Source organism: Cydia fagiglandana, chromosome 22, assembly GCF_963556715.1.
Source record: "Cydia fagiglandana chromosome 22, ilCydFagi1.1, whole genome shotgun sequence".
Taxonomy (NCBI): Eukaryota; Metazoa; Arthropoda; class Insecta; order Lepidoptera; family Tortricidae; genus Cydia; species Cydia fagiglandana.
This window is the reverse complement of record NC_085953.1, coordinates 8,498,243-8,523,218: the sequence shown is the minus strand read 5'-3', so window position 1 is coordinate 8,523,218 and position 24,976 is coordinate 8,498,243. Positions and strand designations below refer to the sequence as shown.

The 24,976-nt window shown below is 38.0% G+C and overlaps 1 protein-coding gene across 1 annotated transcript in view; it reads right to left on the bottom strand.

The window, feature by feature from the left end:
* Positions 1–24,976, bottom strand: part of LOC134675453 (twitchin) — a 173,758-nt gene that overhangs the window by 103,376 nt on the left and 45,406 nt on the right. The window contains 16 exon segments of the mRNA XM_063533722.1: positions 112–245; positions 653–812; positions 2,402–2,526; positions 2,964–3,141; positions 3,606–3,730; positions 4,322–4,505; positions 8,164–8,495; positions 8,717–8,931; positions 9,335–9,473; positions 9,748–9,908; positions 10,153–10,258; positions 10,338–10,767; positions 10,857–10,982; positions 14,461–14,597; positions 15,072–15,305; positions 16,022–16,166. Coding sequence (XP_063389792.1) covers positions 112–245; positions 653–812; positions 2,402–2,526; positions 2,964–3,141; positions 3,606–3,730; positions 4,322–4,505; positions 8,164–8,495; positions 8,717–8,931; positions 9,335–9,473; positions 9,748–9,908; positions 10,153–10,258; positions 10,338–10,767; positions 10,857–10,982; positions 14,461–14,597; positions 15,072–15,305; positions 16,022–16,166 — 2,931 coding nt within the window.

Genomic DNA, 24,976 nt, shown 5'->3' with positions numbered 1-24,976 from the left:
TAGAATAAAATGATTCGTGAACATCAAATAATGACGCTGGCGTCTTAATAACATGCAAAGTAAGGAGTGTTTCTCAGTTCAATGAAATAACATAACTTAAACATGACATACCATGTCCATCTTCTCAAGCGTGTAGCCGGTGATATCGGAGCCTTGCCAATCGTCGGGCTTCTTCCATTTGACTGTGGCCTTCTCGGCACGGACGTCTTCCACTTCGATAGGACCATTCGGCCTGTTCGGCTTGTCTGAAATAATGTAGATTTTTTATTAGAGCACGTTTTAAAAGACAAATGAACAATGAAAATTGTTACATTACAGTAACTGTTGTACTTTATTGAACTATTTTAACCACCAAGTCTTTGAGAGTGACTTCCACTGGTATAACAATTTACTTACAGGCCTGGGATCTTTACAAATTAGAATACTAGTAATATTAGAGTTCGATAAAATTGGCCGCCATGTATTAAACATTTACTGATGTTATTGGTACGATTTTGTTTGTTTGAAGTTGATAAATCCTCTAGCCTCTATCAAAAATCAAATTTATCCAAGACAAATGCAATTTCGATATGTTAAAATAAAGATCGAAAACTCATGGAACGGGAGACCAGGCCTCTGGGCCTAGAATTCAAATACTTATAAAACATCTTACCTAGCACAACAACGTCAGCAATACTCTCGCAAGTACCCGAGGAGTTGGTGAGCACCAGCTTGTACTTTCCACTATCAGGCCTGGTGGTCTTCCTGACATTGAGGACGGTATTCTTCTCGTACTTGTCGATGGTGATGCGGTCACCATCGTCTTTGATTTCCTAGAATTGGAACATGAGATTATAAAGTTGTTTATGGCTGAGGAATTGCGTCTGAATTGAAGAGCTGAGTTGATGAAAAGGTTGTTTTTATGAGTGATTACTTACTGCTTCTGTCCTGTGTTTTAGATGAAACATAACACAGAATCAGAGCGCCTACCTCCTACATCGAAAATCGTTATCTACTTCTCTATCGCTCGAATAAGTAAGAGCGATAGAGAGGTAGATTTCTATGTTGGCGAAAGGCCCTCAAAGGCTTTGGCACTTTTGTAAAAGTCAATGTTGTCGGCAATTCTTGGAATAACTACGACAGTTGAGTGGACTTCGGGATGCAAGTGGTAAAGAACGAAAACGGGAAGGAGGTGGAATACTTGAGTGCGATGAACTGTGTGAAGTTGACGAAGTTAAGAAAGGGAAGGGGAGGAATTTTTTGGCGACGAAATTGTTGACGATTCAGACACAATTCCTTATTTAATATGTGCTTGGTAAACATAAATATGTTCGGTGTTAAAGTGTGTGTTATATTTGACAATATCAGACAGCTTGTCCCATTGTCAAAGTCAATAGTGTTATTACATTTATGACGGAAGCACAAATTTATTTGAGAGTTAATGTTTAAGAAAAAATATCCAAAAGAGAAAGTCGAAACTTTCTCAAATAAATTTGTATTACATTTAGTAATCCTGAAAGTCGTGATTTAAATAGTTTACTTGTTCAAGAAGTAAATAGTGCTGCTAATAAAGTTTGTGAATGTTTATGAAGACGTTATAGATAACAATAGTAATACGCTAGGTACAGTCCTAGTATATTGATGAAAATTTGTGTTTTTTTCTATAAAACAATAGTGTGTTATGACAATAAAAGCGATAATACGACATAAAGAAGCTGGTACATTGGTTTCTTTACAGCAAGTGCATTAAATTTAGTCGCGTCCTTCGCGATTTTAATGACATGAATCGTTTAGTTAAATCCTTGTGTTTTACCAGTTTATTATGTCAACAGTTAAGAGAAATCACAATTATAACTAAAGGATTCATTTCAGTAAAGTGTCCAGGATTTGTGTATCTGTCTGTATTTAGTGTTAGCCACATTGTGTAAAGTATATTAATGTAAAGTAAGTGTTTTAGGACATATAAAATGAGAACATCCAGTTTTTCACCCATCTAACCTTCTCCGTGTACGCCTTGCCACGTTTCTTTGTGGGAACAAATAAACATGTTAATTAAATTGATCTTTTGTAAAATAGTTTTAAATACTATTGTTTTCAATTTAAAGTGTTGTTTATGTAATTACCTAAAGTATGTAAGAGATTTATCGAGTATTTAAAATCAACCTCATCCATTTTAGTGGGCAGAACCCTCATCCTCATACCCATCAGTTTGGTCGTAGGTATCTGGGTATCTGCTTAAATATACTTATCTGTATTCGGTCAAAGTGAGTTACTGGCTTTAAAGGTATCCCCAAACTTTCCCTTTGAATTCAATATTAGAATCTTTATCAGCGATTCTTGATGCTTCAAAAAAATTTTGTAAATCTGTTCAAAATAAAAGTATTTCATCATTAACAGTAAAAATACTAAAAGGTATAGTTACCTCTTCACCCTGCATCCATTTGACTTCGGGCTCAGGCTCACCACCATACTTGATGTCGAAGGTGATGACCTGTCCCTTCTTGATGATCATGTTCTGGAGACCCTCTCCAATGATATACGGCTTGACTGTAAAGGAAAAAAGCATTAAAACTCTAATCTTATAAAAAAAAAGAAGAGAAGGAATGGATAGTAAAGGATTTTTAAAGGGATAGAGTTACAGAAGAATCTGTAGTTGAACCTAAAAAGTGTGACAATGATTCAGAAATCCTTTCAAGCTGAATATACCGCTTTGTCAGTTTCTTGTCAATGATCCGCGTCTAGTATTAACACCAAATAAGGTTACCCATCAAAACTAATAACATTTTTATTTATATTTTGTTAGGATAGATAGATAAATAATAAAATTAAATAACTCAATGTGGGACTACTGAATGGTCAACGCATCGACAGAGCGAAATCGCTGGCTGAATTCTATTTAAAGTTAATGAAATTCCAAATTTAAATGACATTAATTGTCCGGGAGCCGGTTCCTGCCACTTCTAGGGTTATTCGAAATTACTCACCAAATCTGCACTTAGCGATAATCGGTTTGGTGGTGTCGCTAGGCTCGCCAGGGCCCGCCTTGTTGATAGCACGCACCCTGAACTCGTAGGTGCCGCCTTCCTTCAGCCCGTCTTGCGTGGCAGACAGACAGTCACCAGGCACTTCCTTGCCCGTTATCCAGTCTTTGCCGAACTTCTCCTAAAGATTGATAATACTTGAGTAGGTTAGTCGGATTAAAATCAGAAAAAACGTTGTATATGAAAGATTCCGTAAAAAATATTGCAATATTGTGGACGCCGTGATCCTATCCCATCACATATCCTTGGAAGACAAATTAGAATATTTGTAAATTTTTTATAAACAATCATTGCATTTTATCGAGAACAGTCATTTCTAATTTGTACCTTCAGCACAAAAAGGTTTGAACCCACGATTATTGACCACCATGCACTGCCGGGATAGCACATGATTATTGCGATAGTATCTTGCCGCGAAATGGATTACCCGTCCCTCTTTAATTAATACAGTAGAAAATGACGGGTAGTCTATCTCGCGGCGAGATACTGTCGATCCAATCATGTGCTTGGCCTACTGCCACCACACACATATGAGGGCTAAGCCATATTAAAGACAGAAATGTAAAAAGTCAAATGTGATTTTACCTTGTACTCGATGACGTAGCCAGTGATCGGCGCACCGCCATCCTTGTCCGGCTTCTGCCATTTGAGGTCTGCGTGGTCTTTGTCCCAGTCCGTAAGCTCCACATTCTTGGGCTTAGAAGGTTCATCTAAAACAGACAATAATAGATATAGGAACTGATACCCAGGAGAAGCTTATTAAAAAGTTGCTTGTAAGAAAAATAAGAAGTCGCAGAAATCGAGGTAGACAAAAAGCCCGACGGGCGACGATCTCGTGAGAGCAGTTGGCTCAATATTTAAAATCGATCATAAGATATTAATCGATCATAAGTTATGACTGACATTCATTAAAGTTAAAGGAAGCCTAAATTAGACCGTCAAGGAGCGTCCAGATCTGTCAGATGAACGCGCCAATCGCGAACCATTTGCAAAATATCTGTTCGCTTGCATTTTTTAGTAGATACGATCAGGGGCGTATTTTGAAATATGGCGCCCCGGGCCAATACGTTTCGCCGCCCCAGAAGTCAAGGAAGAAAAACAAAATGCAATCCGCCAGCGGCAGCGCAAGCCGCCCCTGGGGGTTGGCACCCCGGGCCATGGTCCGGATAGCCCTAGGGTAAATGCGCCGCTGGATACGATGTCAGCGCTTCACGAATCACGAATAATACACTAAAGGTTGGTTAGACCTTATAACGAGAAGAAGAAATATTAAATTAGTTTAAGTATTATAAGATTCTTACCCCACGGATCCTTCGCCAGAACAGGTTTGGCAAACAAGCCCGGCTCCGACGAGCCGATCTTGTTGACAGCGCGAATCCTGAACTTGTACGTCTTCTTCGCGACGAGATCCTCGACCTTGAACTTGGTCGGCTGGCCGGCGGGCACTTCACCCACGTTGTCCCAGCCAGCTTTGAGAGACAGGTCCTGAGAGAAAAAAAACTTCATTTCATCTACCTGTATCTATCTATTGGGGGGTAAGGGGAGAACGGTTATAACATCTCAACCCGCCCAAATGTCATCCTCACCTGCTCGCGTCGGTGGTTCGTACGAATAGCCGACGGCGATGGGCCACGTCCATCGCGGTGTCCCCTGCTAGATAACGAACGAGGCTCTGGCGACCGAGCAAATGGCGGTATAACCATACCCCTGTCCGGGCAACCGGTCGGAGGAGGCTTCAGCGGCCTTGAGGGTAAATAACCTCTAAAATGTCTGGTACGGAACGGAACGGGAATCGACCGTAGCTACTTTCCCAAGAAAACCACCATGAGTACGAATAATAAGAGAAGCGGCTTGTTATGCGACCCGGCTGACGCCCGGTGCCAGGGTGGTTCCGGGTCTCCTGGTGTGAAATTGGCTACCGGCTGCAGGAGGGTGCGTCCGCAGGCTCCTTGCAGAAACTGGACTACTGCTGGACAGATTCCACCACACACAAGTCGGCTGACTATGAAGGAGAAGGCTCTCAAGATAGGAACCTGGAATGTACGCGGAATGCGAAAGGCCGGTAAAGCGGAAATAATAGAGGGCGAGATGGCTAGGTATGAATTGGATGTGCTAGGTTTGAGTGAGACGCATGTAAAGGAGTGTGGTCACTACGTGACACCAGACGCTATGCTGAGAATTAATGCCGGTAGCCAGAATAACAGCTTTAGTGGTGTTGGTTTCCTGGTCGCCAAACATCTTCGCAACAAAATACTAGGGTACAATGCCTTAAGTGACAGGATGACCATCTAAGAGAGGTTGTTGGGAAGTTTGGTCTCGGTTTGAGAAATGAGCGAGGTGAACGGTTGCTAGAGTTCTGCACCGAATATGGTCTAACAATTATGAATTCGTGGTTCGAGCAACATCCACGGCGTCTTTACACCTGGCAGTCTCCTAAGGGTCACCGCAATCAAATTGACTACATTCTCGTAGGGAAAAGATGGAGGTCGTCTGTTCTGTCCACAAAAACTCGACCGGGAGCAGACTGTGGTAGTGACCACCAACTTCTAGCCGCTGTTTTTAGGGTTCGGTTAAAAGTTGTAAAGACACAAAAAGCTGCGAGAGTTATTAAATTAACGAAGAGTGCAGAGCAGCCTTTTGAAGACCTCGTCACATCTCGACTACGCACTTTGGATACTGACCCCTTCGAATCTGCAAATACTACCTGGGAAAAGCTGAAAACAATGGTCCTGGACACGGCCAAACAATTCTCAAATGTTGCTGCCTCTAGAGCGGAGTGGATGAGTGATGTGACCTGGAACACAGTCAAAGAGAGGAAAGCTTTGAAGCTCAAAGGAATATCGACGCAGGAAGAGAGGAAAGAATATGCCCAACTTAACACTCGAGTTCAACGATACTGCAGAGAGGACAGGAACAAGTACATTGACTCTATCTGTGACGACGTAGAAAAACTTTCCAATGGAGCTCATACTAAGGACATGTTTCAAAAAGTTAAACTACTTGCCAAAGATTACAAACCTAAAACATGGTCTATAGGTGATGGAAATGGAATCCCTATACTGGAGAAGGAGAAGGTCCTGGAAAGATGGAGAGACTACTGCCAGAAGCTCTACAGTACGAACGGTGAAGACGATCCAAATGGCAGGCTCGATTACTACGATAAGGAGCCTGATATTTTGCTGAGCGAAGTAGAAACAGCAATAGCTAAACTCAAACTGAAGGCTTGTGGTGGAGATGGTCTTAGCGCACAAATGCTCAAGCGCCTAGGTTCAGACGGTAACAAAATACTGTGCAACATCTGCCAAAAGGTATGGAGAACCGGTTGCTGGCCCGAAGATTGGATTGAGTCTACTATTGTCCCCCTACACAAGAAAGGATCCTTTCTCAAATGCGAAAACTACAGGACTATTTCTCTCATATCGCACGCTGGCAAAGTTGTCCTTCATATAATTAACAGGAGGCTCGAGCACTTTATTAAAAATCAAATCGCGAAGGAACAAGCTGGGTTTGTAAAGTGCAAAGGGACACGCGAGCAAATAATGAACATAAGGCAGCTCATAGAGAAATGCAGAGAATTTTGCGTACCGGTAACGCTCTGTTTTATCGATTACGCAAAGGCATTCGACTGCATTACCTGGTCTAAAATGTTCAAAGTTATGAAGGAAATGGGTATACCCGAACATCTAACTTTCCTTGTGCAGAACCTCTACTTGGATGGTAGCTCCAAAGTCCGAGTGGATGACGCAGTGTCGATGCCCTTCAAACCGGAGAGAGGAGTCAGGCAAGGATGTATACTGTCTCCGCAACTGTTCAACCTTGTTGGAGAGCATATTATGCGCCGTGTACTCGATGGCTGGAACGGAGGGATAAAGATTGGTGGCCGTGTAATCAACAACTTGCGCTTTGCAGATGACACGACCATTATTGCTTCCAGTGAGTCAGAACTCTCCGAATTGTTGCACAGGGTAGAGGAAATTAGCGCAGAGTACGGGCTTCTCATCAACCGGAGTAAGACCAAACTGATGTTTGTGGACAGAGCAGGTAAAATGCAAAGGACCCACGAATTGCGAGACCTGGATATAGTACAGGAATTCGTCTACTTGGGTTCACTCATCTGCAGCGACGGGGACTGTGATAGAGAAGTTGTGAGGCGTGGACAAATAGCCAAATCTGCAGTTAAGCGACTAGAGAAAATATGGAAAAACCGTAACATCAAACGCGGCACAAAAATACGACTCATGCGCACACTGGTTTTTTCCATATTTCTCTATGCTTCAGAAACTTGGACTTTAAAAGCTCGGACCAAAGCCAGAATAGATGCGTTTGAAATGTGGTGTTGGCGCAAAATGTTAGGCATATCCTGGACAGCGCGTCGCACTAATGTGTCTATTCTGCAGGAGCTCAAGATCCAGACTCGTCTTTCTGCTATTTGCCGTGGGAGAATGCTTTGCTTTTTTGGGCACTTGGCCCGGCGTGAACCTGATAGCCTGGAAAAGGCTCTGCTAGTTGGGCCTGTTGAAGGACATCGAAAACAGGGAGGGATACCCGCACGCTGGTTCAACGCCATTCAAGATGTTACACGCGAGGGGTTCCAGGGTTCCTTAAGGAAGGCAATGAATCGGCCAGGATGGAGAGCACTACAGCACAGAGCGACTTATGGTGGTCACGACCCTCAGACATGAGGATTCGACTAGGAAGAGAAGAAGATCTATCTATTTATCTTTTTGCACTTTCTTATTTTTTTTCTATCATAAGAACCTTTTCATGACAATAACGAACACAACATAAAAAAAAATCAGCGTGATTGGTCCAGCCGTTCACGCGTGATGCCGTGACTGAGGAAATAGGGATTCATTCATTATGATGAAATTTCTCGTTAGAGTTAGATAATGTATGGTTATGATTATCAACAGTATGAACCTACACTAAAAGAGCTTAGCAGGGTTGGTTTGGCGTAGTTATCCCAAAAAACTTCTGTAAGTTCTCAGAAAAATATACGCTTAGCTTTTTACAAAAACCACAAGGGTTGCATTATCAAAAAAATATGTTTAAATATATCCGAAAGAAACGAGAATATTCCAACACATAGTAAATATGTAATATTGGCATTTTGGTTAGGCTTCAAAACAATTAAAGTGCTGACCTGTCTTTCAATGACGTAATTGACGAGTGGCGAACCACCATCGTCTTGTGGCGTCTTCCAGCTAACCACACAAGATGTCTGGAACACCTCAGCGACCTCCACATCCTGAGGAGGCGTCGGCACGCTCTGCATGGTAATGTTAACATCCTTGGAATCTTCGCCTTGGGCGTTCGACAGCTTGATCTGGTATTTGCCGGATAAATCCCTCTGCGGTTTCTTGATCTTGAAGAGGACCTTCTCTTGTTCAACCACTACCTCGACTTCCTTGACGGGCAGCGCTTTACCATCCTTCCACAGTTTAGCCTCAATGGGCGATACTCGGGTGCCGGTAACTGTAAAGAACATCAACCAGTTAGGGTCCAGTTATGCCGTAAATCAAATTGGTTTGCTCAGTCAATATTTTCAATAATCTAGTAATTTTGATTCTAGTGTGGCAAACGGCAGACAGTTCAGTCCTACCACTCGAAAAGTGAAATAAATTCACAGTGAAACTCACTTATAAGTACCATTTCGTACAAAATCGTTACCAGCCACATAAAGTGCCAGTACTCACTTTTATAAGGCACCTCGATGACGAAAGGCTGTCCCGCGGGCCCGTAGAAATCCTCCGGACAGTCGATGGTCGGCTTCGACTCTCCCTTCTTCACAGTGAGCTTGCAAGACGAGCTGAGCTTGCCCGACTCGCAGAGGATCTCGCCGTCATCTTCCATCTCCAGCTTGTTGAAGATCAGCTGGTGTTTACCGCCGCCCAGGTTCTTGATTTCGATTCTGTGAAGAATATCCATATATTGTATTATATTGCAAAAAATTATTTGAATAGATAAGAGATATAACTCTTCGGCGCTCAATAGCGTTGCATTCTGTTTACCAAAAAATTAAATAATATCAAAGGCCGCTGGATGATGTCGAGTTATGGGATAAAATCTTTTGGCTCTCGAGGCTTGTTCCTAAGAAGATAGTAGTAGTAGTATATATCCACATTCATTGGATCTTTAATATAAGTTGTGACGCAGCCACTATTTATATTGAAAATATAAATTTAATATGAGGCTTATCTTATCTAGTAAAGCCAAAAAGTTCTGATGAAGGAGGCTTCTGAAAAGACTTAAAAATATTGAGAAAGAGCTCCAATTTCATAACCAAGTACGAATGATTAGATAAAACTTCTTACCTCTCGTTGGGCACAATGGGCTCTCCATTGAAAGACCATACGGCCTCGGCGGTCTGGTCCTGAAGTTCCACCTCCAGGACCACCTTGTCCCTCTCAATTGCTTCGGTGTCCTTCAACTTCTTGTTGAAGCGATTCGAGTCTGGAACACATAAAATATATGTAAAACTCTCCTGATGAAATTCTTTAATGGTATTATGTCTAGAAGAGTAATTATTAGTTTGTCTATCATATTTTTGCTTATATTATATTTTAACTCATATTTTAACTCATATTTATGATTTTCTGTAGTTCACCTTAAGGGAGATAAATAGCAAGCCGAAGTATAAAGTTTAAGATTAGAAGAATGCCCGTGACCTTGGCGTCCTCGACCTTGCTAGTAGTATACGAGTATATGAACAAAGAACACTACTCACAATTGACGATCAGCTCGCACTTGGTCTCGTCGGCGTTGCTGGTACATTTGTAGTGGCCCGCGTCCGTGACCTTGGCGTCCTTGATCACCACCTTGCGCTTGCGCCCGTCCTTCACCACGGTGATGCGCTTGTCCGTCTGAAGCGGCTCGTCGTTCTTAAACCTAGTTATTTATATTATTAGTATCGGAAAAATTTCCCGGTGTTAAGATATTTATTTGGAATGTATGTAAAGTTTGGTCATCTAAAGAGTACCGAGTTTTATGGCAACCTTGCCAAGGCAAATGTGTAAATAAAATCTTTTTAGTTTTTATCAGAGGGGACTCACCACATTTGTCATCCGTACATGATAAGATGTTTTTGCTTTTGTAATATATTTTTTATGTTAAATAAGAGGGTACAACTTACCATTCTACTTCACCACCAGCATCGTCAAGTTCACAAATCAGCGTGATGGTGTCTTTTTCAATGGCCTGCTGTGACTTCAGCACCTTAGTGAATTTGTAAGGATACTCTGTAAAAAGAAGGTGATTTTAGTTTAATGCTGCATTTGATACCTGCTAATGGAAATTTTATTTTTGTTTTATACTGACCTACAATCTTCACTACACATTCAGTCTTGTCTGGCTGCTTTTCAAGTTTGCAGGTGTATTTGCCAGCGTCTTCGAACTTAGAGCTCCTTATGGTAAGCCTGCACACGCCGGACAAGTCTTTGGAGATCTGGTACTCTTCGCCATCTTCCAGCTTCTTGTCTTCCTTCCACCAGGAGACGATAGCAAGACTGTTAGAGACAGCACACTCGAGTGTGGTCTCGTGCGCCGTGTAGCCACTGATGGTCTTCTTCAGATTCTTGGTGAAGGAATATGTCGGGTCTGGTTCCTCAACTTGGAGGAACGCAGAGCAGGTGATGCCACCAACTTCAATCGTTACTTTACCCGTGTCCTCCACTTTCGGAGTCATGATGATCAGCTTGTACGAGTCTTGCTCGTTGGTCATCTTATATTTGGAGCCAGGGAACAGTTCCTATTTCAAACAAAATTGCTACGATTAGAATATTTTCGAAATTTATAATTTCTGTTTTCTGAATGTTTTAAGTATAAAATAATACTTACATCTTTACGGAGGAACCACTTCGGTTTAGCATTAGGCTTGGTGAAGATAGCTTCGAACACCACCTTCTTATCCTTGCCCTCCTTCGCGAATTGATCGACGAGGGGCTTCAAGAACGATTCTTGTTTCTGGAAAATAACCCCAAAAGAATTAACAGAGATACCACACCAACATATGAAACGGTGCAGTTACAAAGAAAAACGGTGCTATTCATACACGATGCAATAAGTGCTGACCATCAAGAAATTCTCAGTCGCACATCTCCTAACTGGCACTCAAATGGCGCAGTAACTCAAATGCAAGTAAAGTCAATAAAACATTTGAAACCATTTTCCGTTACTGAGGCGTTAGAATCTTCAGCCATTTTTTCGTCGTCATTCAAATAGTTTTAAAACTCCATGCTATTGTACAAAATTTTGATTCCCATTTTTCTTATAGAATATATGCTATGGTGAACGTTCTTGAAGATATTGAAAACCTAGTAAAAGAAGAATTTGTAAATGTACAAAAATGATGAATTTTATAGCTAATTTGCGCTAAATATCATTTCCATTTAAATATGGAAAAAAATTTGGAAGAAATGCATCATTTTTGAAAATTAACCTAGTACATCGATCACTGTGCATATATCGAACATCTTGTGCATGTGTTGCTAGAATATTGACGAAGGAGTGCGCAAGAGTTCATCAGAGGAAGATAGAAGTAGACACTCCTATAGTGGTGCTTTCTAGAGACTGTCTAAAGTGTTCGTCGTATCCAGGGTAGTCGTCAAATTTTCCTTACACTAATATGGAGTTTACTGATTTGTCTTCAAATTCAAATTAATGTTAAATTTGGCCATAAAATGTTTCTAGGTCTGCTATCAGAAATAGAAACTATTTTAGAAGTAGTCCATACAGTTGAATTCGGATTTAAAAATAGCAAAGGAAAAACTCATATTGATGCAAGGTATTGACAAGTCCTGGAGCGAAACGTAGATGGTGACACATATTGTGCGCGACAGCTAGATTCTGTGAAACAACAAGATGCAGGTGACGTCTACATCGACGGTGTTTCGGTGTCAAACCTCGTCTCTTTTGAACGAGTGCAGCACCGGCCAGTCGGGGATCAGTTCCGCCAGTGACGGTCTTCTATTATGGGTTCTCTATAAAATATCCAGTGTCCTTAGTTACTTACTTTATCTAAGTATACTCTTTAACCTAAGCTACATGACACCATTGTAAAAAGGGAATATCTAATCCAAGATTTTGCTACAGGTTATTTCCTAGTAAAAAACCAACATTATCCATTATTACGTAAATTTGTTAATAAAAATCGTGTACTAAATTACAAACGATACTTCTTCAACAGTTTGTAATTAACACATAGAATTATTGAAAACCCAACATCTGCAAACACCGGATGCATCAGCTGTAATTAATAATGAAAGTGAAAGTAAAGATATAGATTTTAATAGTAATGACGTGACAGAAGCTCCTTAATCCGACGTCAAAGAGAAACCTGTAAATATAACTGACGACAATCCCACAGTTGTGACAACAAAATTCATTCCACTTACAAATCTACATAAAGTAAAAGACAAAACGTGAAGTGGTGATACAAAAACCTTGTGCAAGTTATTTTAAAATCAAGTTTATGCATTGTTTATTTAGATCGCTCACAAGAGACAGTCTTCAACCTTCAATTTAAAATTGGCGCTAGACTAAATTTAAAGTGACAACGAGATTTATATATAATTTGATGTGTAAATGACTGTGCTGATAAATGTTACATACCAAAACCGATTAGTATTCAATACAATAATAACATTGAAGACTATGACTTGGGCGACAATTTTAGTTTAGTAAATTTATCAATCGTGTTTAATTCATTCATTTAAAAGAGCTTTTCCAGCCTTTTGAAATTTAATATCTCAGCATAATTTGTTAATAAAATTATTATGATACTGATATGGCATAATTTAGTGAGGAGTGTGATGATGTTGTGTGTGTAAATGGTGTATTTGTGTTAATGTGTTTATTTCAAAAACCTGGATAAGGCTCTATAATTTTAAGTCTTTATTTATTGTTCCTTTTTAGTCGAACCTTTACTTTCACAGCCTCCATCAATATGGGCCAATCGGGTATCATTTCTTGGAGAGACATACGTCTCCTTATATCAAATATACCCTATAATCATAATATTTAGTTACTAATCGTGTACTGACGAGATGGGAATGAGCAAAAGCTGCATTAGTGAAAGCATCATTACTAATGGATGTAGGTTAGGTACGTGAGATTTTTAAATATTAGGTAGTATGAAAATTTTGTTTCGGCAGATGCTTTTAGAATTTTAATTAACATACTAACTTTTCCAAATATTTTTCTTATCAACCACCCAGCCATAACAAACGTGTAACCAAATACGTATGGAAAAGGTTGAAATCCACGGAACATATTTTGGGAAACACTCAGGAAATTGGCACTGTCAAAATTGAAATGAGACACCATAGATTATCGAATGTTGTTTTAAATTTTTACTCGTCAAAACGTAAAGAAGTTTGAAATTTCTGAGGTTAAATAATGATGAAAAATTAAATCAAACATATTTTAATGATCAGAAAATCCCGATTAAGTTCACCTAAAAAACTATCCCGAATTTACTGAAATTTACTTGTTAGGGTTAATGACACTACGATCTAAATGCATATTCGAAGTGTTTCAAGAGACTGTAGACATGACAAATGGAATGAATCATGAGAATAAACTCTAGAATACCGATGACCTTAAACCAAGACCAGTTGGAAGAGTTCTTGCGTCTGTCAGCTGGGAATTTATAAATCTCAACACCCTCGGAAATGACGTATATGAAGCCATCCTCTTCGTAATACCCGGTCTCTAGGCCCTGGGACCAAACACGATGATGCATACGATGTTTTACAGAGAACACTAAGTGTGTTTGTAATTAGGATGATTAACTACTGAAGCCGTTAGATTGCTTGTCTACGGTAATGACGTAATATCTACATGTACAATACTATGAATGTGTGTTTTTATTGTATACGGACTTAAAAGTACAATTACCTAAGTCCAAAAGTTGGGATCCACTTTACCCATATTTTATTGAAAAATTTTGAATTTTTATTTCTTATATAAATTAATGATATTAGTTATATTATGATTTAATAATATACATTAACAACAAACTGGTAAGTTTGAAAGATTTAGTAAAGCATACTTTGGATGAAACGCGAATGTTAATAAGTTACGGTATTTGGAGTGCATTTCAACTTTTGGACTATTATTCTGATACGATGTAAAACAGTGTACAAATTAGTTTGAAAGTAAATTTAAGGTGTAGGTAACTTTTACTTTCTCAAACCCAATGGAGCTGCTATTTAATCGTCTTTAGATATAAAAATATTATTAAGACGATGTACAGATATTTCGTTGTTTATTTTATTTGTAGTTTGCCCTCATTTTTTTTCCACTATCCCTACATCGTCTTACATTGTTTTTATTTTTTTATATCACCACTCAAGTATTCTATAAATACATAAATTTCTCTTAAATCTAAAAAAACACTACATTTAGTAAAACTATTTACATTGGATGCAAAAGATTTTACCTTTTCAACTTTCTTGAGCGCTGGCACTGGTTTTTCGACCTCCTTCAGGTCACCCCAGTCTGGGTCGCCGTCCGGTTTGCCCCATTTGGCATACTTCCTCTTCTTGAGCATGGCACGGAAGTCCATACCACTGGCGTCTAAAAACAGCAGGCATATTTAAAAGATCCCAAGCTATTTAAAATTTAATCGAGTTCTACTCCGACGTGATCAGAGCTATGCACGTTTTTGATCGCAAAAGCTTGAGGGTAGTTTGAAAAAAAATGCACTTATTGCACTACAACAGCAAATCCCTATTCTAAAATCAACCTTGAAATGAAAACCTTCGTACGTTACACGATACTTTCATGTTTAGAAACGAGTTTGTATAACTATTATCAATTGCCTATGACAACATGTCTCTATCTGCAAAGAGGATATAACTCTACGTCATAAGTGTCAGTCTCTGTCAGTGTCAATATGACCTGTTTACTACTTGCAAACTTTTTCTTTTATACAATATTTCATAGATTTATTAGTTTAGTTTGCGTTATTAGTTTAAGCAATATTTTATACTTTCTTAAGTAATTTGACAGACTGTGCGAGCTTTGAAATTTACATCCAGTTAAACTTACCGGATACATAAAGCTGCATCTCCGCAGAATCCTCTCCATGAATATTGCTGACCACAATCTTGTATTTGCCCTCATCGTTGGGCTTGACTTTGCGCATGCACAGTGTGATGAGCCCGTTCTCGTCCGTGACGAACTTGAACCTTCCGCCCTCGATGAGCTCCGTCACGCCCTTGTAGAACTTGAAGGTTGGTGCTGGGTTGCCCTCCACTTGCACGGTCAGGTAGCCGGTTTGATCTGTTATTGAATTGAGATTGCTAAAGGTACTGGAATTTTCAATGCTGGTTGTACTTTATTAACCGCTTGTCTGTATGCTTTAATATTTTTCGAGAACGATTTTATCTGTCCTATACAGCACAACTGAGATTTGCACCCAATATTTTCGATCATATTGTTAAAGGCCTTATTGTATTTATTAGGACAAATACGAACAAGTAACATGGTCCCTAACGTTATCTTTTTACGTTAAATCTAGTGTGGTTTGTACGGTTCTTTGAGAGCAAGTTAGTTACATAAATCCCTTTGCATAAGTTGCAAGTTGCAATAAAGAAACTCGAGTCGACATTTGCTTAGTCGAATATTTTTAGCATTTTGTGATTTTGGTTTCAATGGGTAATCAACATCAAGCGTCAGCAAAAATGATACATTTTGCTTTTATCACAATTTTGTCAGCATGCGATTTTCTGAACAGGCTGCAACTAGAGAGCCTAAGGGTAAAGAGGCTATAGAACATTATAATGTAGTAAGGAGTTCTTAAAAAAAGAAAAACGCTGTTCAGGTTTTTAAAGTGGCGGCGCATGTAGCGTCCCTGAATATACTTGCCGACAAGCGTCCTTATTAACGTGAGACTTGTTTTAAAAAGAAGAAAGAAAAAAAAAACAAATAATAGTAACATCGTTACAAGTCGGTTGTGTTTAATCCTACTCAATATTTTTTAAACCTTCAATGTTTACCTTCAACAGCAGAGTAGCTCTCCTGCACGTCCACGATGACCGGCGGTCCCTCATCTCCCTTCGGCTTCAGAGGCACCGAGGGTTTGTTGATGAGGTCTTCCAACTCCTGGATGGAGGGACGGCGCGTGTCCGCCGACTTCCGCCGCTACACCGACAGATAAAGTCAGTACCTTCTTTTGTTGTTGGTTAACATCGATGTGAGAGCATTGTTAGTTACTGTGTACTTTTGTTAAGGTATAGGTACAGTCGTCATCAGATATATCGGAGCGGCCGAGGTGCTCAAAAATATTTGAACAAGCACTTCAACGCCTTGACAATAGAGGCGTGCTTAGATATTTTTAACGTCTTGACCTCTCCTATATAACTAATTAATGGTGACTGTACCTAAGAAGTTAACTCTAAGTAGGTAAACTTTTTTTAAATTTAGCCGTTATCAAAATGATAATCTAGTAACAAAATTTGGTCAGAAGAAATTCAAAGACCTTCACAGTGTTATTGTAATTAAATCAAAATCGAGTATAATTAAATCGACGTCATTTTGTTCTTACTACTCATAATGTTAACTTTAGTGAAGATGCTTAAGGTCATCGAAATATTATCATTAGGTCATCTTATCATCTTATGTTTTCATTGTCATAATATGTATTTGCTAATCTATTAATTCATATAAAATTTAAAAAAAATGACGAAGCCTGTTGCGGATATCATCATTGGTTTGTTTTGGACGACCTGACGAAGCCTGCGTTGTGGATATCCTAATTAAAAATTTGGTGTAAGTAGTTTTATATTTTGTATTTATTAAAATTGTTTCGGATAACTGATTGATGAATAAAAATTATTCATATCACTAATATGCTTACAATATATAGATATACTTAGACCAAAACACAATCGTATGATAAACAACATACATTTACATAAATATGATCGTATATGCTTCACGTAATTTTCTCAGTTCGTTTATAAACGACACCATGGTTTTTAAATAATTCTAGCTTGGTTGGTCCTAATTGTCCTAAATTCTCAGTTCGATATTCAATACAATTAATAAGTTTTCTGATATAATTGCATTGCGAATTAGAAGTTGTATTTCACTTCGCACCCTAATCCAACCGAAATCTATCACAGCTAACTAATCAGGGCGTTATTAATTTACCGACTTGAAAAATGATATCTGAAATCACGCATTAGTAAGTGTTATGACAGTTGCACCGCGTCCAAGCCACAAAGACTGGACTTCCTGATAAATGTGCCACAAGTGTGGACGGTAATAGTTTAACTAGATAATATTACAGAGTGTAGCGTTGAAAGGAGATGAAGGCCTTTTGTTGGATGTTTGGGTGTATTGCGAAATGTGATAACAATATGATTTGAATTATGAGTCCATCACACTTGGAAGAGTGCGAGCGTGGCCCGGTGATATAGAGATCAAATTGATATTCAATTCATTTACTCTCTAACAGAACTCGAAATGAGTGAAATATGATCGATTACATCTAAAATGAAAAGTTTTAGCTTTAGCATATGTTCTTAAACAGTCAAGGTATTAAATATCGACAGGGACAAAACTATAAGATTACTTACCAGTAGGTAGTTAGGTATACAAGTTTATTAGTTAAAGCTAGATTTCAACGAATTTCGAAATTAACCGTAAGTACCATCGCCTACACTGTTAACTGACAGTTCCTAAACCTTATTACAAAAGGCATAAGGTCCACTGATGGACAGTTTAGAATGTTGCTGTAAAAGTAAATATTGTAACAAAAAATATCTACATCCATCTGAAAATATGTTTACGTGCATTCGGGTAATTCCGAATGTCGGATAATTCCGAAATTCAGATGAAAATCACCCAAAATTCCATCATAATAAAAGTCTTATTTCGGAATTATCCGACAGTTTTCGACATTCGGTATTACCCGAATACACCCTATTTGATATCTCTGTTGTCAACGGATTAAGATTCGCAACAAATGGTGTTTCTCAGTGACAAGAAGCTGGTGACAGTTCTAATATTACTCATAGATATACAAACCACTAGCAAAATATCGCAAGTGCCGCCATATTTCACAGAACGGAGACATTCCATCTGTTTCTGATTGAGATTTAAGTGTAAAAATAAATGCATGGAAACCATATTGCAGATCAAATTGAAATAGGTAATATTTATTTGTGAATTTTGTTCTGATCTCAATTTAGTTTAACCAATGTTAGAACAGTTAAGTTTACATGCTGACGCGATCGCTTGCGAGCTTCAGGATACCTGAAAGGTAACTGGACATCAAGCTGAGGGAAGAACTTTTCAGTGACGTTTATGTTTTATACTAATAAAGGAGTTGTATTTATTCGTTTTAAGCAATACTGTAAACGTTCCGAATATTATTTTTCTTTTTCTTCTTTCTTCCTATATTATCTCGAGATCAGATATAATGTTGTCCAAGATGATAAGACGGCAAGAAACTTTTAGAAATAAATGACCTGTTTTAATCATAGATCATAGATAAGATTAAGTTCATAAATTTTATGACCTGTTTTAATCATAGATCATAGATAAGATTAAGTTCATAAATTTTATGAATATACTTTAGTTGCAATTGACGCATTAAAACAGTTGAGATACGAGTAGATGGAGATAATGAATAAAAACTTCAAAAACAAAATATGACGCTTGGAAAGTTGCTTTTTGGAAGTTCTAATTAATCATAATCTTAGGGTCACCTGTGGGGTAACTTTCGTACCTATTTATAAATCACTCATTTTAATATTTGCCCTGTGGTTGTGTTTTTAGTTTTTGCCATAAGTGCATGGCAGTTTGCTTTCCTTTTCATTAGCTTTATATATGGATCTGTCGTTTTTGCCTACCCGTAGGTAATTTAAAGTAGAATATTAGTACTAAGTAGTATAGCAAAAATTTAAGTACACTTATTAACTCTTTTATTTATTGTTTAACGCTATTATGTAATTAGAAGGTAGTCATTTCACTAATAATGAATAAGAAAAATTGTACCTTAACTTAACCGGTAAAAAGGTTGATTATAATAATATTTCGATGACCTTTATTCATCTCAGAGCAAAATCCAATTTTTTTGTATTATTTCAGAACTTTTTTTGGCTTTTCTTTATCTAACAGTAACGACCAATAGAAAAAAAAATCTTAATAATTGTGGTTATCCAAACGGACCTGGTTAGGTATTTTTTGTCTTTATTTGTTACCAGGACCCTATATCTTTTGCTCATAATTTTCAGCAAAAAAGGCCAAAATATGTGAGTTTAAAAAAAAGTCTGTTGTACAAAAATTTTGGAACAGGCGCTTTATTATCCATGGGAAATAGAACTTGAAAAAATGTACTTACCTGGTCGTCTTTTGGCGGTGCAAGCTTCTTGGCCACCGCGGCCATGTTAGTAACAAATAATCACACTATGCCACAAAACAACTAAAAATGTATACCATAAATAGTTTCATAAAATCACAGTTTATATCACAGCTCCATCATTCATACATTTTCACTAAAATAAACCTATAAATAATCTTTTTCTATTCTTCCGACCACACTGGAGTCCATCCATTTTTTAAATGCGTTACTTTCTTTTTTATTTATATTTCTTTTACGTGTTACACCCTATTTTTGTATTTTTATTTAAGCTATTTCGTTTTTGGATTTTTCGAATAGGACAGTTCGTTAGTATCGATCTAAAAATGGGCGCGAATGTCAAAAGACTGAAGTTAGGGTCGTGCAGACTGGCAAAGGGGTCGAGCGAGGCGTGGTGGGGGACGGAGCATCGGGGACTTCTATTTGTGCATCAGTACAAATCAGCAGACCAATTCAATTAATTATCAGATTAAGGTGAGCTATCCGTGTAGCGTGTTCTTGGTTGTCGTTGCTAATTTATGTGAGAAGTTGTCGTCGCCCGTTTCTCGCTGTTTTCATTTGGAACTTAGTGCAGGAAGTTATTCGGAGTCAGCTGTGTCTGTCACCGGGTCCTGCGCCGGCGTTTATCATCGATTTTCAGAGACGAGTCGAATTGAACTGATCGGGTCTTGGCAGCCTTCGCGGCTCATAAGCGCGTTAAGCGCTATTGACAAGACCGATAGTCGTCATCAGAATGATAGGTGTTGTGGGAAGACCGTCCTTTGTCGCGATAAATTACCGTATTGAAGGGTTGCGCAAAGTAGATTGATTGGCAGGCTGATATAAATATTAGTCAAACGGTTTGTCATCGCTGGCAAAGCGCGCGCGCTGACCATTCTTGCCGAGGCGACAAATTTGGAGTTCATTCAATATTATGTCTAACTACTGTGCCTATTACAGACTTATTAAAAACAATATTTTGAAAGTTGTGGAAGAATTATGGTCAGCATTAAGTAATATAACGTAGATACAGTACTTAATTAAACTGACTATACATCAACTCAATTGATACTAGGTTAGGGTAAAGTATAACAATGGTCAGTTAGATTTTAGTAGGCAATTGCCGTGCTGAACTATGCTCCAGCAGTAAAGCAAATCTGCTTTCGCTCTCTTTGCATGAACTAATTTGAAGTAATCCATTAAAAAAATATCTCTCTTTAATTTCCGGTCCAATTCCTTATATACCTATAAAACATAAATAAAATATAACGCTGTTGAGATTCTGAGGTGATTTTTATTTTAGGGCAATTATGTTTTACTTATACCAAACTGATTTATTTTTTACTCGATTTTTTTGAAATTTCTGGTTGTCATAGTCATAACAATAGGGATGAATGCTACGCACGTATTTGACTGATTATCGAAGTATAGCCGATTGATAAACATGCCGCCAATCAAACTGCAACATATAAAATTCTCGGAATGCTTCACCCACCTGCTAGGGGCAAGATTAATGAGGAATCAATAGCCAATGGCGTCAGGCGTGCCAACGTCCCACACCGCTCCGAGCGCTCGCGCCGCGCGGCCGGCCCACGCGCAGGTATCCCTGCCATTTCCACCATTGCCTGTCAATCACTATTCATTTCTTTGTCGCTTCTATTAATATTGACTTCATCATTGTTCGGTCTAAATTTAACATGCGGTAAATATAGCGCTGTAAAAGTATGCCTGGTATTTCCGATTTCTGTCAATCAGTCTTTATATTTTTAATATTTGTCATACCATGTTGTGAAAATATTATCGTTAAAGAAATTGTATTGACATTGAACATTTATGAAAAGTTTCATTTTTGCTTAATGTGTTTCATTTATTTAATTCTTAGCCTGCTTATTTAATGCTTCTGCTGTTAAAATCGAATTTTAAAATCTCGTACAAACGAATCTTCCAACTTGTTCTTTAAAAAAATCCAAGGAAAGGTTTTATAATTTTTTCTTTTCGTTCCACGGAAACTTAGGCTCTATGAATTTGGCAAGTGATGTTTCACTTTAAATACCATAATAACAGGACAATAATTGATAGTTTTAATAATTGGCACATTGTAGCATTAAATACCTCATTAAATCTATAACCTGATGGTTTTATTACCGATCATAATGGTAACGGGACATTAGGGTTAGTGTCTAATTGGACTGATTTACAACAACGCTTTAGAGTCAAATTTATGGGACCTGACCCAAATCCATGTTTTGGCGTTCAAACTGAAACCTTATGGGATTAATATCAGATTGTTAACCTCATCCCATTTAGAAAATAATCTTTTAATACCGACTGCATCATAGTATGTTGGTTTAAGTTTTACATCTCCCGTCATCATTAATCACTATCGATTCTATATTGTTTTCGACGTGTCCTCAAATTGGTTAATTCGACAGGGCGTGTCAGCTGATTTGGAAGCTGTACATCATCCCAGCAACAGTGTACACGGCCATAACTCATGCGAGCTGGCAGCGCCGAACAGTAAGGGGTGAGAACGTCTCAAGAGCTTGATCTTGGCCTAATACCCGTTCATATTTAGAAGAATGGCGATCAATCATAAGTGCTATCTGGCTTCTGCTGCTTCATTAGGATGCTGGCGTCACCGTTCCTCGACAGGTGCGTTTACTGAATTATAGTTCACCATTATTGTTTCTGCTGAGAGGTTGCATGCCTTGGCTAATGTTTGGAACACGTGTCGTTACATTCGTCTGTTTTTGGCTTTCCTTTTTATATTTTTTCCATGGTCGTTCACTGTGTTTCCGCGTAAAATTAATCGGATTTTTAAATCAATAAACTCAACTTTACATATTCGGAGAAAAGCTGTTTTGCGTATCTTTTAGCTGTATTGTTACTTCTCTTTAGGAATGAAAGTATACCTTACTTTAGTAATTTATTTCGGTCTAAAGTTATTGCGTTAAACATTTTTGTCATTTGTTTTATTACATTGTCAAAAACGTTTTTATCGTGTTTATTGTCATGTCACTCATGCCAGTCTGCAGTTTAAAGCCTTTTACATAAAATTAATTTAATATTCATAATTTGCTTCAGATCTTTAATTGGCATCTACAGCAAGAATTAAAATTTATAGATCAGCAGTGCACGCATTCACCTGAGTCATCCATTAAAATTATTGTTATTCAGGTGACATATTTCTGCAGTTATTAGTTGCATTTACGTCATAGACTACAAGATTTGGCTCGGCACTGTACCCATCGGTTTATAATTATAGATATCTTTGTTTAGCTTCCGTTTCTATATTTGGAAGCACTTCGTTATTTATTACAGCATAACGAATAGCATTTTCTAGATAGGAATGTTTTTCGTACTTATGATGGTTATCTTTATAATTGATATTTTTAGCTTCATCAAGTTTATTTTTAACATTCATACTTTTTTATAACGCATTTGTGAAATCAATGCATTTATGTCTTATAAAACTTGAAACATTATGAATTCCATTATCAGGTGTTTTATGGCATAACAAGTGTTAGTGTTTCATGGAACACATTATTTTGTGGTTTATGTGGAATATCAAAGCCAAACGTGCATTTGCCGGTGTTGAAGCATCATGTGCTGACACATAAACATGCACCGGGTTACTGGATGCCATTGAATCAGAGAATTTTGCAAAAATTAGGTTAGTAACTGGCGTGCTTTAGGTATTAAACATGCTCGGATTATAGTTAGCTTCAGTTATGATTAAGATATATTTACAAGACGTTAGAGTGACAATGTTAGGCATTTTTAAATTATTTACATCGATTTAACACGAGCTCTGTTCTAAATAACATAAAATGCGAACCAATATGTAGAATAACCGACCAACCACAAGACTGTAGACGCCTTGCGTTTGGCCACACCCAACCCCTTTCGATAATCGAAAATTAATCACTTTGAAAAAAAAACTATGTTAGACACGTTGCTAGAAGTTCTTCTCTATGACATATATAATATATCTAAACATATATTTCCACACATTATATACCTCTTCCGCTAGTTCACCCGGCCTGGCGCGTTTCTTTTTTGGAAAAAAATTAAAGTTTAGTAAAACATTCTCTGTTAATTTGTGCATAATTTATTTTAAAAATATAGAAATAGATAAAAAAGTGTCAATGTATGTGTCTGGTGCATTTTAAAAATATATTATTTAGTGATAAATATAAGTAGGAGTGCGTTTGGTATTATCATTGTAGTGTAACTTAAATGTTGGTTTATTAGTGTTATATGTTTTAAAGAGTATAGAGATGTAAATAGTGGAATAGAATGTTTGTATTTAATTGTAAATGTTTGACAGTTAGCTGAAATTTAAAATAGAAATTGGTGTTATTAAACTTAGGAAATTTCTATTAGGTAAATCTAAAGCCATTCTAAAAGTAAACTACGAAGCTTTGTTAATAAGAGAACTAGCAAAATTTTTCTCATTAGCAAAATTTCCCAACTTTTGAGTGGATAGGTCAAATTACAGCAGATAATAGATTAAGACTTAAGAGCGTAAGTCGTATGATTTAGTTCTCTTATCAACAGTTAGATAAAACAAGTGCTTCCAGCGATTAGTTTCATTTCTGCGCTGGTCGGCAAAGCGGTCTAGTTAAACTAAATAGACTAAATTAACATCTAATAAAAGGGGGGGGGGGGTCTGAATTTGATAGAGTGAACTTTAGAATAAAATGGACGGGTACTGGGGTCTAAAAATAGATATAGATAGAGGGGTTGCGTTTAGTAGCAATTTTATTTCCAAAATGGACATTGTAAGGGGTGTAAAATTAAATGTCTAGTTGTTTGACAATGTTGAATGTGAAAAAAGTTACTGTAGTGTTCTTTTAGTTGCCGCCCAAGACAACGCTAAACAGAAGTCGTCCGTAAGTCATGTGTGAGATAAAAAAGAAAAAAATTAACAAAATTCGTTTGCAAAAGCGAGCAACGTCCACCTGAAAGGACCAGACCCAGACAATCTCACCTTTTTCTCGTCTAAAACTTCGCCTGGACGTAATTTGGTGACCTGTTGTTAAAAAATATTGATAATAACCCCGTTTTATTGTATCACAGCCTACCTATCTCCGCTGCCGAACCTAGAGCCCTATAGCCTCTCTTTAGTTATTTGGTGCATCCTTACCAGCAAGTGCAAGAGTTATTTTTTATTGTTAAGTCTCCTGTTAGTCCGCGAAAGTATTGAGTACTCTTCAGTTACTGCCTAACCAGTCCCTGCTTCGCAAAATTTTATTACAATTAATTTTGTGTGCGTTACGTGCTTACAAGCTGTGCAGTTTATCTGTGTGCGTACTTCACAAGTGTGTGCAGAATAGCGTGTGCTCTGGACGAGAAAACGTTTTTTTAGCAGTGTCTTGGATAAACACATAAGGAATTGTTCACACTGGTGCGAAGACTTTGACGCACCGGTTTTGCAACAACGAAAAGGAGACATCACTGCGTATACGCTGCGTCAAGTCCTAGTGTGGTCGACCTTTAAGTGTGTTCATTTATGATTGGTATGAAGTTGTTTTAGAGGTTATGTGGTTATCCAAGACCCCTTAGACACGTGAGATATTTAACCGCGTCGAACGCAAACGCA